General features: G+C 38.1%; 1 protein-coding gene across 3 annotated transcripts in view; it reads right to left on the reverse strand.

Annotated features, from left to right (window-relative positions):
- Nucleotides 1-19,372, reverse strand: part of MCM9 (minichromosome maintenance 9 homologous recombination repair factor) — a gene marked incomplete at both ends in the record, with an annotated part of 66,672 nt that overhangs the window by 17,020 nt on the left and 30,280 nt on the right. For all 3 annotated transcript variants that reach the window (XM_080699955.1, XM_080699953.1, XM_080699954.1), the window contains one exon: nucleotides 8,509-8,683. In XM_080699955.1, the coding sequence (XP_080556081.1) occupies nucleotides 8,509-8,683 (175 nt within the window). The remainder of the gene's footprint in view (nucleotides 1-8,508; nucleotides 8,684-19,372) is intronic.

Raw genomic sequence — 19,372 nt, forward strand, 5'->3', positions numbered from 1 at the left:
TATTGAGACTCAAATGTAACTAAATGCTTGTGAGCACATGGGGGTCCTGCTACCCTGTGAATAGGTTAGAAATAAATTCAGTGAGTTCAGAGGAAGACAAAGGAACTCTGGCTTGTTATAATGTAATTAAAATATATATTCACCAAATTGATCAAAAAGAAACCTTTTAAGCCAGGCATAGTGGTGCATGTCTGTAAAACCAGAACTTAGGAGCCTGAGACAGGAGATCGCAGGTTTGAGGCCAGTCTCAGTAATCTAGTGACATCCTGGGAAACTTAGTGAGACTCTGTCTCAAAATAAAAAATTAACAAAGGCTGGGAGTGTAGTTTAGAGGCAGAATGCCCCTGGGCTAAGTTCCCCACCTCCGCTCCCCCAAGAAAAAGCGAAAAAAAAAAAAAGAACTGTTTCAAGATGGAGAAATAGGAAGTAAAAAACTACTGAACAGTATTACATAATTATACAATATGCAGTGTTTAGGAACTGGGTCTTCTAAAATGCATAAGAATAACAAAATAGTATAAATGTCTTCATGAATCCAGAAATAGTTATGTGGGGAGAGGAACAGACCCGAATGCCACCAACATCCACACCTGACATCCAGGGACTAAATAAGGTTTATTTAACTACAATAGCTAGAGGAGAACAAAGAGCCTATAATTCCTTGAGTGCACTAAATTATAGTAATCTTTAAATGAAATAAATATGCTAAAATGCTTTGCAAAGTAAAAAATTCTTACATAAATGTAAAGAAATTAGAAGGCTAAAAATACTGGTTGTGATCCTTGTCTCAGTTCAAAGAGGCATTATACTCTGGATAGCAGCCAAGACAAAAAAGAAACATTTGGATGGTTTTATCTTGAAACTATAATAATATAAATGTTTAGCATAGTAACCATAACAACCATGCCTTTTTAGACTACCATAGGGTGGTGGTCTAAAAATGAAGCCACAGAGAAAAATTCATTAAATCAAAGTACTCAAAGTGCTTCTCAGGTGAAAATCTGTAATATATATTATACATCTGACAGATGGTGTAAAGACGACACAATGAGAATTTGACTATGAGTAACAACATAATTAAAGTTCAGATCTCTTGCTGCCAAGCAGGGTGTCTCCTTTTCTACAAAAAAAAAAAAAAAAAAAAAAATCCAATCTAAAATTATCCTAACATTTATCTCTTTTGTAAGATTTCACTCCAATTTTATAAAAGTTTTACTGAGGCCAGATGTGGTGGCACACGCTTGTAATCCCAGCATTCGAGAGATGGAGACAGGAGGATCGCAGTTCGCAGACAGCCTCAGCTACTTAGTGAGGCCCTTAGCAACTCAGTGAAACCCTGTTTCAAAGAATAGAAAAGACTAAAAAATAGGACCAGAGGTGTAGCTTGGAGGTAGAGTGCCCCTGGGTTCCATTTCCAGTACTGCAAAAAAAAAAAAAAAAAGTTTCACTGACAATAAATACATCATTTCCCTGGGTTCTTGTGTCTGTTCATGCATTGTCCAGCCAGGGAAGAGATGAGTACAGTAAGAATAAGTTATCAGAAATTTTAATTGCAATCTCAGAGAAGTTTCCTGTCTGTTGAATCTAAAACTAAATATCTGCGTTTATATATTTTTAGAACTAAGCTTATCATAGTATAATTTCCATAACACTAAATTTCACCTTTTCGGTGTCCCTCTATAATAATTTCTTTCCTCTAATCCTTAGCTTCTAGAAACTACTGATTTGATTACTTTCCTTAGTTTTTCCTTTTCTATAATTTATATAAGTGGAATCATTATCCATGTCACTTTTTAATGCCTGGCATCCTTCACTTTGCATAATGCTTTTAAGATTCATCCATGTCATAGCATGTACCTAAAGTTTGTTCTTTTATGTTGCTAGTTGCATTCTACTGTAGAGAGGTATCAAAACTTACTTATCTATTTATCATTAGATTTTTAAGTTGTTTTCAATTTGGTGGATGATATTAAAGCTACCATAAACCATGTGTGTACAGGTCTTTTTTTCTTTCATAGGAATGTTCAAGCATTCTAGCATCATTTTCTTTTTTTTTTTTTTTTGTGGTACTGGGGATGAAACCCAGGGGCACTATACTTCTGAGCTACATCTTCAGCCCCCCCCTTTTTTTTTTTTTGGTGGTACTGGAGGGTTCCTGGAAGCCCTTCTACCTCCGGGCTACACTCCCAGACCTATTTTTTATACTCTTTTATTTGGAAACAGGGTCTCCTAAGCACATGGCTGGCTTCGAACCTGCGTGATCCTCCTGTCTCCGCCTCCCAAGCGCAGGGATTACAAGCGTGCGCCACCACGCCCAGCCCCTATTTTTTATTCTTTATTTTGAAACAGAGTCTCACTGAGTTGCAAAGGGCCTCACTAAGTAGCTGAGATTGTCTGTGAACTGCCATCCTTCTGTCTTAGCCTCTCAAATACTGGGATTATAGGTGTGCACCACCATGCCTGGCTCCCTAGCATTTTATTTTATTTTATTTTTTGCAGGTCTGGGAATAGAACCCAGGGGTATTTGACCCCTGAGCTACAACCTCTTCCCTATTTTTTATTCTTTATTTTGAAATAGGGTCTCACTGAGTTGCAGAGGGCCTCACTAAGTAGCTGAGGCTGTCTGCGAACTGGGATCCTTCTGTCTCAGCCTCCCAAACGCTGGGATTACAAGCATGTGCCATCATGCTCAGCTTCCTAGATTTTTTTTTTTTTTTTTTGAGTGACTATCCTTTCTTTATCTTGGTATCATTCTGAATAAAAGCTTTTGACCTTTTACCTATGGGTCTGTTTCTGAACCCACATTCTCTTCCATTGACTGTACCTATTCTTATGCCAATGCTACACTGTCTTGATTATTACAACTTTATAGCAATCCTGAAATAAAGCAAGTTCTTCAAATCTGTCCTTTCTCAAAGTTATTTTAGCTATTCTAATTCTTGTGATTGTCCCCATAAAATTTAAAAGGAGCTTAACAATTTCTACAAAAAAATATATTGTTGGGATTTTGATTGGAATTGCACTGATTCTATAGGTTGCTTTGGAGAAATTTTAGATCTTAGAATACTAAGTCTTTTGATCAATGACACTGTGTGTGTGTGTGTGTGTATGTGTGTGTGTGTGTGTGTGTGTGTGTGTGTGTGTAATGATCCTCTAATATTTTTATCAATGTTTTATAGTTTTGTTTTTGTTTTTGGTACTGGGGATTCAAACCAAGGTCATTCTACCTCTGAGCTACACCTAAAACCTTGAAACCTGTTGTTAAATTTTATATATTTATTATTGAAACAAGTTCTGACTATGTTCCTGAGGCTGGCCTCAAATCTGTTCTCTTGTCTCAGTCTTCCAAGTACTGGGAGTATATTTCTTTTCACTTAAAAGCTCTTCTTCAAGGGTCTCTAACAGATTAAAAAAAAAATTGAGCATGGAGAAAGCCAAGAAAGCCCCTCTCTCCCCTCATCAGTCACATTAACAAAAAGAGGTGGCTGCTGCCAGGGAACAGGCAGGAGGCTGCTGCAGGGACACAGCTTCTGTGAAGCAAAAGCTTCAAGTCACAGAGACAAAGCAATAGATCTCTGCATCCCCAGGGCCTCTGAGGAGAGGGTGGAACGCAAAACTCTGATTCTGGAGGACAGAAAATTCCTCTCTCAGAAGCCAGGCAAAAGCATACAGCTTATGGAAGAAAGGTAGAAGCAAAAACTCTTTCTCTGAGAGACAAGCCATTAACTCTCATGGTATAAAATGTTGAACCAAAACAGATACAATACAGTTCTGAGGTATGCTTGGGTAAAGGACAGAACCACCAGAGATACACAGCACAGTTCAGCTGCCACTGGTAGAGGGGAGAGAAGAGATCACCAGTCTCCATTTCCTCCCCTCTAAGACCAGGCTCATTAAGACCAGGAGACTAAGAACTACCCTGGCCCCCAAATAAGCCTAGCGCTGAGTTCACAAGCATGAGCAGTCTGCCACTGGCGAAGGTACAAGAGTATGCAGAAACCCTCTCTGTGGTACCAATGTGCAGTGGCAGATGAAAGCAGAACAGGAAGTAGAAACCCTAAGAATACTCTTCCAGCACTGCACAAGAACCCCCACACTAAGCTCAAGGTAAAGGCACATCAGCATGGAAAGGCTTTACAGTCTGCAGTGCCGTAAAGGCAGCAACAACAATGCCAATCTCCAGTTCAGCCGCACTGTCTTTACAGACAATGATGGCATTCAGAAGGGCTGTCCTTTTCTGGGTATAAATACTATTTATCTTAAACTCCACTGAGGTTCTATTCGCAATGCCTGTTGTGCCATCAGAAGACACACAGAGAGAAAGAAAAATGGTGGGAAGAAAGCCAGGTGTGGTGGTGTAATCCCAGTACTTGGGAGGCTGAGACAGGAGGGTCTAAAGGCCAGCCTCAACTACTTAGCGAGACCCTCCAGAATTTAGTGAGACTCTGTTTCAAAAATAACCACAGCCAGGTGTGGTGGCGCACGCTTGTAATCCCAGCATTTGGGAGGCTAGACAGGAGGATTGCGGTTCATGGACAGCCTCAGCTACTTAGTGAGGCCCTCTGCAACTCAGTGAGACCCGGTTTCAAAATAAAGAATAAAAAATAGGGCAAGGGGTGTAGCCCGGAAGTTGAATGCCTCTGGGTTCCATCACCAGATCCGAGAAGAAAAAAAAAAAAAAAAAAAAAAAAACTGCAAAAAAGAAAGAAAGAAAGAAAGAAAGAAATAGGACTGGGGGGGATGTGTGTAGCTCAGAGGTAGAATGCCCCTCAGTTCAACCTCCACTAAAGGAAAAAAAATTAAATGGTGGTTAGAAGTAAGGGAGAAAAAAGAGAAATAACAATTTATTTTCAAAAGATAAAGCAATCAATAAAACCAGACTTAGGGACAATACAGATGATATAATTATAAGTCAGAAACTTTAAAATAACTAGTATGTTGAAATATCTAGTAGGAAAGGTAAAAAAAAAGAATGAATAGATAAAGGACATAGTAATAGTAAATATATAAACTTTTTTTTTTTTTTTTTCAGTACTGGGGATGGAACCCAGGGACATTCTACCTCTGAGCTACACCCCAGCTCTATTTTTTATTCTTTATTTTGAAACAGGTTTTCACTAAGTTGCAGAGGGCCTCACTAAGTAGCTAAGGCCACAAACCATGTCAGCCTTCCAAGTATGGGATTACAAGTATGCACCACTATGCCTAGCTAACATTAAAAAAAAAAAAAAAAATAGAAAAGTCAGCTGGGTGTGGTGGCGCATGCTTGTAATCCCAGTACTTGGGAGGCTGAGATGGGAGGACCACAGTTCGCACACAGCCTCAGCTACTTAGTGAGGCACTCTGCAACTTAGTAAGACCCTGTTTCAAAAATAAAGAATAAAAAAATAGGGCTAGGGGTATAGCTCGGAGGTAGAATGCCCCTGGGTTTCATTGTCAGTACCGAAAAAAAAAAAAAAGAAAAATTCAAAATAAAATGAAACACAATACTAGGAATGAAAAATGCCTTACACAGACTTCTGAGAAAACTAAACCCTGCTGAGGAATGATTCAGTTAACTTATAGGTCAATATAAATTATCCAAAATGTAATATTGTATGCGCGCGTGTGTACTTTATGCGTGCACACACGTGCATAAACACACACACACACACACACACACACACACACACACACACACACACAGTATCTAAGTGGTATGAAATGATGCCAAATCATCTAACATATATGTTACAAAAATCACAAAAGAGAGAGAGAGAGGGGCAATGCAGGCAGAAGGAAATAATTATACAAAATTATTAACAAATAACAAAATACAGATTCAAAGAGCTCAGAGAATATCAAACAGAATCAGTACCACATGAACACATGTGCATGCACACACACACAGTGTATTTGGACACATGACAGGCAAGCTGCTAAAATCTAAAAACAGAGAAAAATTTTAAAAGGCTCCAGTATTTAGTGAGGAAGATGAAACAAGAGGATCTCAGGTTTGTGGCCAGCCTCAGCAACTTAGTGAGGCCCTATGGAACTTAGTGAGACCCAATTTCAAAATAAAAGAATAAAGTAGCATGGGGTATGGCTCAAAGGTAGAATGCCCCTGGGTTCCATCTCAGTAACACACACACACACACACACACACACACACACACGTATATATATATATATATATATATATATATATATATATACACACACATATTAGACTAATAAAGATGTAAATTCTTTTAAACAACCACTAAAAAATAAAGGAGTCATAACTAATAAGCCAGTAGTAGAGATAAAATGGAGTCATAAAATAATACAAAAGGTAGGAAGAGAATAAAAAAGAATGAATGGAACAAATAAAACATAATTTGCAAAATAATAGATTAATTAATTAAAAAATCTTTTGTAGTGATAAGTTTTGAACCTTGGGCCTTGTTTATTATAAGTTCATGCTCTGCCACTGAGCTATACTCCAAACCCCAAAATGATATATTCAAATTCAACCCTCTGAATAATTAATAATAGACCAAAGAAACAATTAAAAGACAGAGATTATAAGGTTTTGGGAAAAAAAGCAAGATTCTACTAATATGTTCTTTTTTTTTTTTTTTTGGTGGTACTGGGGGTGGAACCCAGAGTCTTTCTACCTCCAGGCTATACTCCAAGACCTATTTTATATTTTATTTAGAAACAGGGTCTCACTAAGTAGCTGAGGCTGGCTTCGAACCTATGTGATCCTCCTGTCTCAGCCTCCCAAGCCTGGGGATTAAAAGCATGCACCACCACACCCGGTTATATGGTGATCCTAAGAAACTGATTTTAAATTCAGACATAAGGATAAAGTAAAAAAAAATGTTAAAAAAACAAAAAAAATCAATATGTATCTATTATCTCTCAATCATGGAAACAAGAAAATCTGACCAAGAGATTACAGGAAAATAAAACTTCAAGCCAATATCACCCATATGAACATAGATAAGAAAACTCTTACCAATATTTTAGTAAATTAAATCCAACAGAATCATATAATTTGTTTTAATTTTTCCTGATAAAAGGGTTGATTATTTAAGAATCTTTCAAAATGTCTCAGATTATCTCTAGAAAAGGCTTGTGAAAATAAGTCAAACTCTACTACCAAAGATGTCAATTAAATGAAGACATAGAAGAGAAAGTAACCTTAAAAGACATTTAATACATTGTGTCTAATTTCCCCTTCTAATGTGTTCATAAGTAATAACCATTTAGAAGTATGCAATGTCACAATACTTTTTATTATACACTTATCACTTTGATGCTATTTTTTCTACCTTTCCCAATAAGACAGCAATACCTAAAGGGCAATGTTCTATTCATCTTTGTACTTTTCAGTATATGGCACAGTAAATGGCATATGGCATGTTCTTAATAAATGGACAGTGAATGGATGAGCAAGTAAATTGATATGATAATGGTTCTGGCCTAGTTCTTCCGTGTATACTTTTCCTATGGGCTACATTTGGCTTTCTCTCCCTTCTCTTATTTCCCATTACTTTTTTCAACAGTGTATATAAATAGACCTAGGGCCAGTGTCTGTCTGGCTCCCAAGTATCCGGTACTATTTGAAGACACTGCTGGCAGCTCTATTTGCCTGATCAGTTGGCATCCTACTCTTCACAACAGCATTTAGGGCTGATGTAGTTCTGGGCGTTGTTTGCATGGATGGCCTGGCAGCCTCCTGGGCGGACAACCTTCATGCCCAGTGTTAGGGTTGGGATACGGAATGTGCCTCAGGAAGGCTCATGTGTTGGCAATGCATAAATGTTCAGAGGTGAAATAACTGAATCAGGGTTCTAACCTCAGCAGTGGATAAATCCACTGATGGATAAATAACTTGAATGGACCTCCTGGTTGGTAACTCTAGACAGGGTGTGGTTAGAGGAGGTAGGTCACCAGGGTATGGCCTTAGGGACTAGATCCATCCCTGGTTCCTTCTCTCTCTCTCTTCTCTCTTCTCTTCTTCTCTCTCTCCCCACAGGTTCAAGACCAGCCTAAATAATTAGCAAGACCCTGTTTCCAAATAAAAACTAAATAAAATAAATAAATAAAATAGGACTGGAGTGTAGCTGGACGTAGAGTGCTCCTGGGTTCCATCCTCAGTGCCCCCCCACACACAGCAGAAACTATGATATTTCCTCTTCAGGCTTTCGAAACTTAATTCAATGAGGTGTCAGAGTACATATGAAATATTTACTGAACAAGAGAATGAGCTGAATGCTCTATGGAAAGCTCTTTATAAATATTTCCCATTAGTTAAACCAACCTACATTAATACTTTATTTTTCCACTTCTTTTTTCCCAATAACTCAGTTTTATTTCCTCACATACCTCTTTATTCTAATAAGGAAAAACTTCCACATATATTTGGAAGAGTGATAACTGAAAATCCTTGAGAAGACTAACAATGTCCCTATTTTCCCCTAAGCATTTATTAAATAATTTCAGTATTTTCATAGATCCTAAAAAAAAAGAAATGCTTACCCAGCCTTAGCAACACTTATGGTTTGCTGCTCCATTGCTTCATGGATACTGGTTCTATCATGCTCTTTAAGGCTATTAAACTCATCAATACAGCAAAGGCCGGCATCAGCAAGTACTAACGCACCAGCCTCCAAATTCCATTCTCCTGAGTCTTTTACAGCAGTTACTGTCAGACCTGAGGAAAAAAGGAAGCCATGTCAGCTTTTATTTTCAAAAGCATATCGCATACCTTTGAAGGGATGGATGCCTACATTGCAAGAAAAGGGCAAAGAGTAAAGGCTTTTATTTGAAATCTACCCAAAAAATTCATTTACTTCTGGTATCCAAGTAGTGACCTCAGAAACTCTAATATTCTTGAAAACATAGATATATTGTCTGGTATTTTGTGGCAACTAGAAGCCCCCAAATTTTCTGTATCTCTTTATAGGTGCTCTAAGCACTCTAAACTTTTTCAGGAACCAAGTAGGTCTCCAGACCACCTTACGACATAAGGTTCTGTATCTGTGATTTACAGAGAATGGCCCAATGATAGAGAAAAGTGATTACTATAGTCAATGATGGAAATGAAAGTCTGCTCCCATTCACTGTGTGAGGCAGAGGATTCTTTTCATATGCTTTGCTGATTTTCATTCATCTTTTCACCAGTCAATAAAGCAAAGTGGTCAAAAGTTGCTTTGTAGTAAACTAAGCTGGATTTGAATTCCGAATCTGTCACTTGGGCTATTGGACTGCAGGCAATTCTAATGAACGCAGGCTTCAGTTTATTCACCTGAAAAAGGGGATAACAGAAGATATCTCATACTCTTGGGTATTTAAATAGAATAGAGTCAGGTGATGGTGCATGCCTGTAATCCTAGTACTTGTAAGGCTGAGATAGGAGGATCACAGGTTTGAGGATATCCTTAGCAACTTAGTGAGACTCTCAGCAACCTAGTGAGTCCCTGTTTGAAAATAAAAAAATAAAAGAGGCTGGGGGTATAGCTCTGAGACAGAATGCCTCTCGGTTCAATCCCCAGTACCAAAAAGAGAGAAAGAAAGAAAGAAAAAGTAGAAGTTCTTCAAAAGGCATATGACATAAGTTTTGCAAGTATCAGGAATGAAAGAGGGGACAACTGTCCATCCTTCAATGAACTGAATCCTTAATGAACCAATGAAATGAGGCGCTGGGATTACAAGTGTGGGGCACCACAAAAAAATCACTATAAATCCCATGGATATTAAAAGTTAACAAAGGAATAGTATGGGCAACTGTATATGTATAACCTTCAAAAATTTTTTTGTGGTCTTAAAGATTAAACCCGGGGGCATTCCCAGTCAGAGTAGCAAGCATAAAGAAATCAAATAACAACAAATGCTGGCGAGGATGTGGGGAAAGAGGAACTCTTTTACACTGTTGGTGGGAGTGCAAACTAGTTCAGCCACTATGGAGATCTGTGTGGAGATTCCTAAGAAAGGTGGGAATAGATCCACCATATGATCCAGCTATACCACTCCTGGGTATCTTTCCAAAAGGGTTGAATTCAGAGAAATACAGCAACATATGCATACCTATGTTCATAGCAGCACAATTTGTAATAGCCAAAATATGGAACCAACCCAGATCACCATCAACAGATGAATGGATAGCAAAACTATGGGAAATACACACAATGGAATTCTATTCAGCCATAAAGAAGAACAAAATTATATCATTTGAAAGAAGATGGAAAGCCCTGGAGAACATTATGTTAAGTGAGATCAGCCAAGCACAGAAGAAGAAGATACATATGTTTCCTCTAATATGCCCAAACTAGGAAACACAAAGAATTCCAGAGGGACTCCAGATATTGAAGGGGAAATACTAGCTAAGTTTGGATGGTAAGATAGGAGAGGAGGAAGGCCGGTCTTGATTAATAAGGGTCTACACTTGAACATGTGTAAAATTATGAATAAGACATGGTTAACCTGGACAACCATTGGTGGGGGGGGGAGGGAAAATGGGGGCGGGGGGGGGAGGGCACCAAATATAGTGTAAATGTATACTATTTATGTTCAATAAAAAAATTGTTATAAAAAATAAAAAATAATGAAAAAAAATAAAAAATTAAAAAAATTTAAAAAGTAGACATAATTTAAAAAAAAAACAAACCCTGGGGCATTCTACCTCTGAGCTACACCCCCAGCCCTATTTTTTTATTCTTTATTTTGAAACAGGGTCTCACTAAGTTGTGAAGGGCCTCACTAAGTAGCTGAGGTTGGCCACAAACATATCCTCCTGTCTCAGCCTCCCAAGTACTGAGATTACAAGTGTGAGTCACCACACCCAGCTGACCAATTTCTTTAAAGACACAATCTGCCAAAACTCACACAAGAAAAAAACAATCTGGGTAGGTCTATACCTACAAACAGCTTTAAATTAATAATAGCCTTCCAAAACAGAAAGCACCAATACCAGATAGATTCACAGCTGAATTTTACCTAATATTTAAATTATATGACTTATCTGCAATCTCTTCTAAAATATAAAGCTAAAGAGAATACTTCCCTAGCTCATTGTAAGAAGCCAGAGTTACCTTAATACCCAAACCAGAGAAAGACATTAGAAAACAAATTACAGATTAATATCAGTCATGAACAAAGATGCCAAAATCCTCAACAAAACATTGGTAAAACAAAAATCAAACAATGTGTGAAAAGAATTCTATATGATGGCCAAGTAAGATTTGCTCCAGGTATCTAAGGTGGGTTTAACAATTAAAAAATCAATTAATGTAATCACATCAACAGCTCAATGAAGAATATCAAACAAACATATCAGCAAATACAGAAAAAGCTTTTTTTTTTCTTTTTCTTTTTTTTTTTTTTGGTGGTACTGGGGATGGAACCCAGGGGCCTTCTACCTCCAGGATATACTCTCAGACCTATTTTTTATACTTTATTTGGAAACAGAGTCTCTTAAACCAGCTGAGGCTGGCTTCGAACCTTCGTGATCTTCCTATTTCGGCCTCCCAAGCACAGGAATTACAAGCGTGCGCCAACCCCGGCCACCAGAAAAAGCATTTGAAAAAACTAGGCCGGGCGTGGTGGCGCATGCTTGTAATCCCCACACTTGGAAAGATGAGACAGGAGGATTGCACAGGTTCGAAGCCAGCCTCAGCTACTTAGTGAGGCTCTCAGCAACTTAGTGAGACCCTGTTTCCAAATAAAATATAAAATAGGTCTGGGAGTATAGCCCGGAGGTAGAAAGCCTCTGGGTCCCACCCCCAGTACCACCAAAAAAACAAAACAAAACAAAACAAAACCCAACAGCCATTCATGATGAAAACTGTTTGCAAAACAGAAATAGGAGGGCCGGGCGTGGTGGTGCATGCTTGTAATCCCTGTGCTTGGGAGGTGGAGACAGGAGGATCCCGCAGGTTCGAAGCCAGCCACGCTGGCTTAAGAGACCCTGTTTCCAAATTTTAAAAGTATAAATATAGGTCTAGGAGTGTAGCCCGGAGGTAGAAGGGTTTCCAGGAATCCCAGTACCACCAAAACAAACAAACAAAAGGAACCACAAAAACCCACACACACACAAAGCAGAAATAGGAAGAAAGTTTCTCAGCCAGATGTGGTAGTGCACATTTGTAATCCCAGCATTTGGGAGGCTGAGACTGGAGGATCATGGTTCGCGGACAGCCTCAGCTACTTAGTGAGGCCCTCCATAACAGTGAGACCCTGTTTCAAAATAAAGAATAAAAAATATTGCAGGGGGTGTGGTTCAGAGGTAGAGTGCCCCTGGATTCCACCCCCAGACTCACACACACAAAAAAAGTTTCTCAACTTGAGTTTCTCAACTTGAGTTTCTCAACTTGATGAAGAACATCTACCCCCAAACCCTGAAGCTAACACTAACACTGTAGTTGGTATTGAAAAACTTGACACTTTCCTACTAAGACCAAGAACAAGGTAAAGCAGTCCCCTCTCATCACTACATGTTAACAATGTATTGGAAGTCTTAATGTAATAAGAAAGGAAATAAAAGTCATACAGACTAGGAAGGAAGAAATTAAATATTATATAATGTGTGATCATCTATCTAGAGTATCTAAAAGAACTAACTAAAAACTCTGGCAACTAATCATGGATGATGGTAAGGTTGCCGGATCGTAGGCAAAAGTCAATCGCTTCCCATCTGATGGGAATGAACAAATTGATTAGGAATACCCCCAATGAAATACTTGGGCATAAATCAAACAAAATATGTACAAGATTTAAATAAGGAAAACTACAACACTCTGATGCAAAAAATAAAAAAAGAATTAAATAAATGGAGAAATATTTCATGTTCATAGACAAGAAGCCTTAATATCATCACGATGTTAGTTTTTCCTAACTTGATTCAATACAATCGCATTCAAAATCCCAGCAAGTTATTTTGTGGATATCAACAAACTGATTATATCTACAGTTTATATAGATAGGCAAATACTCAGGTTAGCCAGCTCAATAACTGAAGAAAAACAAAACTGGAGGACTGATATCACCCAACTGCAAAACTTACTGTAAATATATGACAATCAAGAAAATATGGTATTGGCAAAAGAACAGTCAGTCTAAACTATTTAAGGTTTGTACCTTAAGGAAATGTTGAAAAAAGAAAAGCAAACTAAACCAAAGTGGGTAGTTAGGAAAGAATGAGAAGAGAAGAGAAGAGAAGAGAGAAAAGACAATTGAAATATAAAGGGAAATTTCTCTCTGTTTTAAAGATAGTTCTTTCTTGTTCAGGTAACATGATCTTGCATGTAGGAAATCCTAAGAAACCCACAAAGTAAACAATAAAAAATAAGGCTGGAAGTATGGCTTAGAGGTAGAATGTCCCTGGGTTCAATCCCCAGTACTTGCAAAAAAAAAAAAGTTATCATATATGACCCACAATTCCATTCCGAAGCATTAACACAGAGAATTAAAAATATTGCACATGTAAAAATCTGTACACAAATGCTCTTAGCAACGTTATTCATAGAAGCCAAAAAGGGAAAACAATACAAATGTCCATCAAAGGATAATGAAAAAGTGGAATATTCATATAAAGGAATATTACTGGATAATAAAAAATGAAGTATTGGTAAACGCTACAACATGGATGAAAATATCAAAGACACTATGTTTGAAAGATGCTGGTCACAATGAACCATGTACTGTATGATTCTGTTTAGATGAAACATTCAGAATAGACAGAAAGTAAATTAGTGGGGGGATGAGAGTAATGGCTAAGGGTATAAAGTATATTTTGAGATGATAAAATATTCTAAAACTGAAATAATGGCTGAACAACTGCATATCCTAAAAACCATTGACTCAGACACCTTAAGTGAGTAAATTACATGTTGTGTGAATTACATCTCAATTTTTATTTAAGGAAACATTACTGTATGATCATACCAGAGAGGGGATGCTTAGTAGTGGATTGTTTGTTTGCTTGATTCAAAGTCTTTGCAGGTACAAATTCCAACCAAACCTCTACTAATGGTTTAACTATTCCCTCTTTTGTGAAAACCATCCTCTAACCTTCCTATTTTTTTGTGTGTATGGGGTGGTGTGTGTGTGTGTGTGTGTGTGTGTGTGTGTGTGTATGTGTGCGCGCGCACGCGTGCGCGTGTGTGTATTACTGAAGAATGAACCACCCAGAGGCATTCTATCCCTAGCTATACCCCTAGCCCTATATTATTTTTTCTGATAAATATAAAACATCAATCTCGTGAGAAATTATTAAATGATAGTATCATTATTTCAATAAAATACAGGCAATTTGACTACATAATGACAACTAAATGGTAATTCCTTAGAGAAATACTGGAGTGTATTCTTTTTTGTGTGTCTTATTTTGTTTTTTATTTTGAAACAAGGTCTCACTAGGTTGCAAAAGGCCTTGCTAAATGGCTAAGGCTGGTCAGGAACCTGTGATCCTCCTGTCTCAGCCTCCCAAGTACTAGGATTACTGATATCCTCCACCATGCCTGGCTTTTTTCACTCTTTTTAAGTGACTGTGATTATAAGGCCTCCAATCTCAGAAAACCTACTTGCATAGTTTCTGCCAAGCATGACTCCATCTAATGTCACTTGTCTCTATAGTAACCAACTTGGAAAAGCTTCTAAGCTTAGCAGTGGTTCTGTGCAAGCAGTAGTCTAGCTTAGAGATGTTTTAAAGATTTGAGTCCACTGTCTATTGAGCATTACTTTTCTTTTCTCCTGGTAAGGAGAAAAGTAATGCTCAATAGTATGGAGGAAAACCTCTGATGAATGGAAGAGGCATAGCATCAGAGACAAACGAATTAAATATAAAATATGAAGGAAGACAGAGTACAAAGAGACTGAGTTCAAGAGTTTAGCAGGAGCTAGATTTAAAAGAGGATTAAAACAGCATGGTAAAAAAATAGACATAAGAAACAAAACATAATTATTAGGTATTTCCATTCATATTCTTCTGGCTAAAAGCAATATGATAAAATTAACACCAATATACTGTCAACAATAAACCTAATTAATTATGGTGCTTCAGAAAGTTGAATGAAGCCAGGCATGATGGTACACAACTGTATTCTCAACTATCAGGAGGCTAAGGCAGGATGATGACAAATTTAAGGCCAGTCTGGGCAACTTAGCAAAAATTGGTCTCAAAAAAATAAAATAAAGCTAGGCGTGGTGGCACAGGCTTGTAATCCTGACGCTTGGGAGGTGGAGACAGGAGGATCACCCAGGTTCTAAGCCAGCCTCCCTGGTTTAAGAGACCCTGTTTCCAAATAAAAATATAAAATAGTTCTGGGAGTGTAGCCCAGAGGTAGAAGGGTTTCCAGGAAGCCCAGTACCACACACACACACAAAAATAATAATAATAATAATTAAATTAAAAGGGCTGTGGTTATAGTTCAGTGGTACAGTTCTAGCCTATAATATGCAAGGCCCTGGGTTCTATCCCTGGTACAAAAAATAATAAATAAGACAGAAAGCTAAGTGATAAAATTTATAGTTATCCAAAGGGTGTTTAAATAGTATAGTGTTAATTGTAGATAAAAGATCAAATATAGTTTTTATCTTCACCAAACTTGCGACCTGATGGTGGGCAGCAGTGAATACAAAACAACTATTTTAGTGAGGTGGAACAGAGAATGAAGAGGTGCCACACTTTATGTAACAGACATAGAAATAGCATAAAAAGTATAAGGATGCGTTCTAGCACGCGCAGTTCCATCCTCCCCCATTTTCAGATCACCCTTCTCCAAACACGGGCTGGACATCTGCAATACCTCCATGGGGACATTCCCCAAGCTAGGTCCTCCCCTCACTCCCAGGGTGAACCTGGGCACAACCTCATTAAAAGAGCTTTATTCCTCGAGAATTCATTAATTAAGTCATTACTACAGTATGTGCCATCCTGTGGGATCTTCCAGGAAATTATACCAATCTGTTTTTCTACACATAAAAACCACTTTATGTTGACCTGATGTGGTAGAGAGCAAGAGGCACTCAGGACAGCGATTAACAGAGTGGGTTTCTGAGCACCAGCATCCTCGCTTGTTATAAGAAATAATAAACTTCACTCACATACCCCTACCACCACCATACTAGGATGCTGGGAGATTCAAAAATATTCATAAGTCCTTCAGAAATAGTAAAGGAAATATCTTTTATTTTTCCTATCTTAACATCACTGGTTAAAGTTGCACCTAATACTTTCTATTTTGTATCATACCTATTTGATTATATAAGCTACCTTTCCCTAGATCATGAGGTCTATACTTGTATTGCTTTATCTTTAAGCATTTCACAGAGTCTGGAACATAATTTTCACATATAAAATACTTTTCATATATAAATAATTAATTAGAAGTCTTACTCTAGAATTTATTCCATATCAATAAATTCCAGCAAATGTCTTTATTCCACATTTTAACAGAAAATTTGATTTAAGACTATCATTAAATTTTGACATTCTGTCACTAATAAATGAAAGGGAGCTATTATAACTAAGTAAAGATCATATTAAAACAAGTCTGGGGTGAGATTTAACTCAGTGGTAGAGCACTTGCTTAGCATGTACAAGGCCCAGGGTTCAATCACTAGCACCACAATAAATACCCCCAAAACAACAAAAATCAAAGCCTTATGTGAGTTTTTGTTCTTGTTGTTGTTTTAAGATGGGGACAATAATACAAATGACTCTTCAAGAACAACTTAACAGTGACAAGGTAAATCACTCCTGGTGGAAGCTAGTATTTGAGTGAAACCAAGAGGTTAGTACTTCCACTCCTATGGTAACTTTTGCAGCACGCAGGTACTGAAATGCCATTGAATTCCTAGTTCTAATACATTTTAATACAGCACATTTTAATTTGCCTTACTTCTAGGGTATTTTAATTTACTCTTTCATAGTGTTTTGTGTGACCTCACTTTAACCCCACACTTCAGATTCTTAGATGCCCTCTCTTGAGGAGTCTTGGACCCATGGGAATGAGCTGCAGCTCACCTCTTTAAAACCCAAGCTGTGTGCTCAACAGTGGACACTTCGTCTGAAGAATGGTGAGGGCTCACTACTCCACCCCCCCACCCCCACTGGCATGGCTAAAGGACCCTCTCATTCCATAGCACAGAAAGCACTTGATAATTGATCAGCATTAGGATTAAATACAGTTAGATTTTCAAATAAGCTAATCTTCACGGGAAAAAGTCCCATAGAATATTGGAGTGGCCATGACAAAATACCACGGTGTGGGGGTATTGACAACAGCAAGTTTTTTTCCTCATAGATCTGGAGGTTAGCAGTTGAAGTTCAAGGTGTTGGTGGGTTTAATTGGTTTCTTCTGAGGCTTTTCTCCTTGACTTGCAAATGGCTATCTTCTCACTGGGTTCTCATATGGACTTTGTCCTGTGTCTGTGTCTCTCTCTCTCTCTCTCCCTGGTGTTTCGAAATCCAACTTTCCTCTTATGAATACCCCTGACTGGATAAGGGTTAAGACCTCATTTAACTGAATCACCTAGGTATAGGCTCTATCTCCAAATATAGTCACACCTAAGATACTAGATGATAGTGTTTCAGCACATGAATTTGGGAAGACATAGTTCAGCCTTATACAAAAACTCACTAGGATCATTTATTTCTGCCCTAGGCTTTGTTCATCTGAAAAGCCAATCTCTCAGCCATCCTTCCAGAAGGATGAAGAGAGAAGCTATTTGAGCCTACATTCCTCACAGCCTCCAGCCTCACGTGAGACCCCTTGAGTACTTAACGAAGACATTCTTGGCGATCCATCTGTTGCAGTATGGTTTGCTGTTTGAGAGTCACCAATAAGTTGTTCAGCAACAGGTCATATAGTTTGCCTCTGAAACTAAAGAGATGATTTTATTTTTTCCTAGTTAATTTAGAAACATGCCAAGATATATCTGAGAAAAAAATTTTTTATTGGAGAAAGTGCTCAAAGGCCCTTTAATATTTTAGATCAGCAGTAATAAAAGGACAAGAGGGGCAGTGTAAGAAGATGAAAACTAAATCGTGTAGCTTCCAGTGAATTATTAGAGAGATTTTGCCCCCTTAAATACTACTGTATATAACAGGTTTAAAAAAAAACACATATATATATGTTGTGTGTGTGTGTGGTACCAGTTTCTATTTCTATTTATTTATTTATTTATTTATTTTTGCTGTACTGGGGGTGGAACCCAGGGGCATTCTACCTCTGAGATACACCCCTAGACCTATTTTTATTCTTTATTTTGAAACAGGGTCTCATTATGTTGTGGAGGGCCTCACTAAGTAGCTGAAGCTGTCTGTGAACCGAGATCCTCCTGTCTCAGCCTCCCAAATGTTGGAATTACAACCGGGCACCACCACACAAACAGTGTCTCGCTAACTTGCTGAGAGGTTGGTCTTCAACTTTCAGTCTTTGTGTCTTAGTCTCCCAGGAACTGGGATTGGGATTATAGGTGTGTAGCCACCACACCCAGCTAATGAGTATATATATATATATATATATATATATACTGGAGGTTGAACCCAGAGGCATTCTACCTCTGAGATACACTCCCAGCCCTATTTTTTTATTCTTTATTTTGAAACAGGGTCTCACTAAGTTGTGAGTAAGCTACTCTCAATAAGTAGCTGAGGCTGGCTATGAACCTGTGATCATTCTGTCTCAGCCTCCCAAGTACTGGGATTACAAGTGCACCACCACACCTAGATTAATGAAAGCCAAGCTAGTGGTATCCAGGCAGATCTCAGTCTTTGATGTTACAAATCCACCAGGAATGAGTTTTATAAGACTCACTTCATTACAACACACCTGATCAGAGTTCAAAATGCATTTTAATAAAGATAAAATGTCACTTCTGTGAAACAAGTCAACTGGAAACTCCTCTTAAGACTGTCTACAATAACCAGACAGCTGCATACACCAATCTCATTCAACTTCTGTCTTAATCTTCAAATGGTTAGTTTATCTTAAAAACCAGCATGTCTTACGGTATACAGGAATTTCTACTTTATCTTAGCTATTATCAAGACCAGCAAATAAAAGTGAAGAACATATTGTTTATATGCCATAGTAATCACTTGTTTTATCACCACAGAATGACTCCTTTACTATAAAACACACACAACTGGGCGTGAAGAAACCATTCTGGTGGGACTTGACTGTTCAATCCCTTGACAATAACATGGACGCCCCCCCATTCTAACTAGTCTTCTTAAATAGGGGGAGGCCTGCCGGGCGTGGTGGCGCATGCTTGTAATCCCTGCTCTTGGGAGGCGGAGACAGGAGGTTCGGGCAGGTTTGAAGCCAGCCTAAGAGACCCTGCTTCCAAAAATAAAAATATGTCTGGGAGTGTAGCCCGGAGGGAGAAGGGCTTCCAG

Source organism: Muscardinus avellanarius (assembly GCF_963383645.1).
Source record: "Muscardinus avellanarius genome assembly, chromosome: 8".
Classification (NCBI taxonomy): domain Eukaryota; kingdom Metazoa; phylum Chordata; class Mammalia; order Rodentia; family Gliridae; genus Muscardinus; species Muscardinus avellanarius.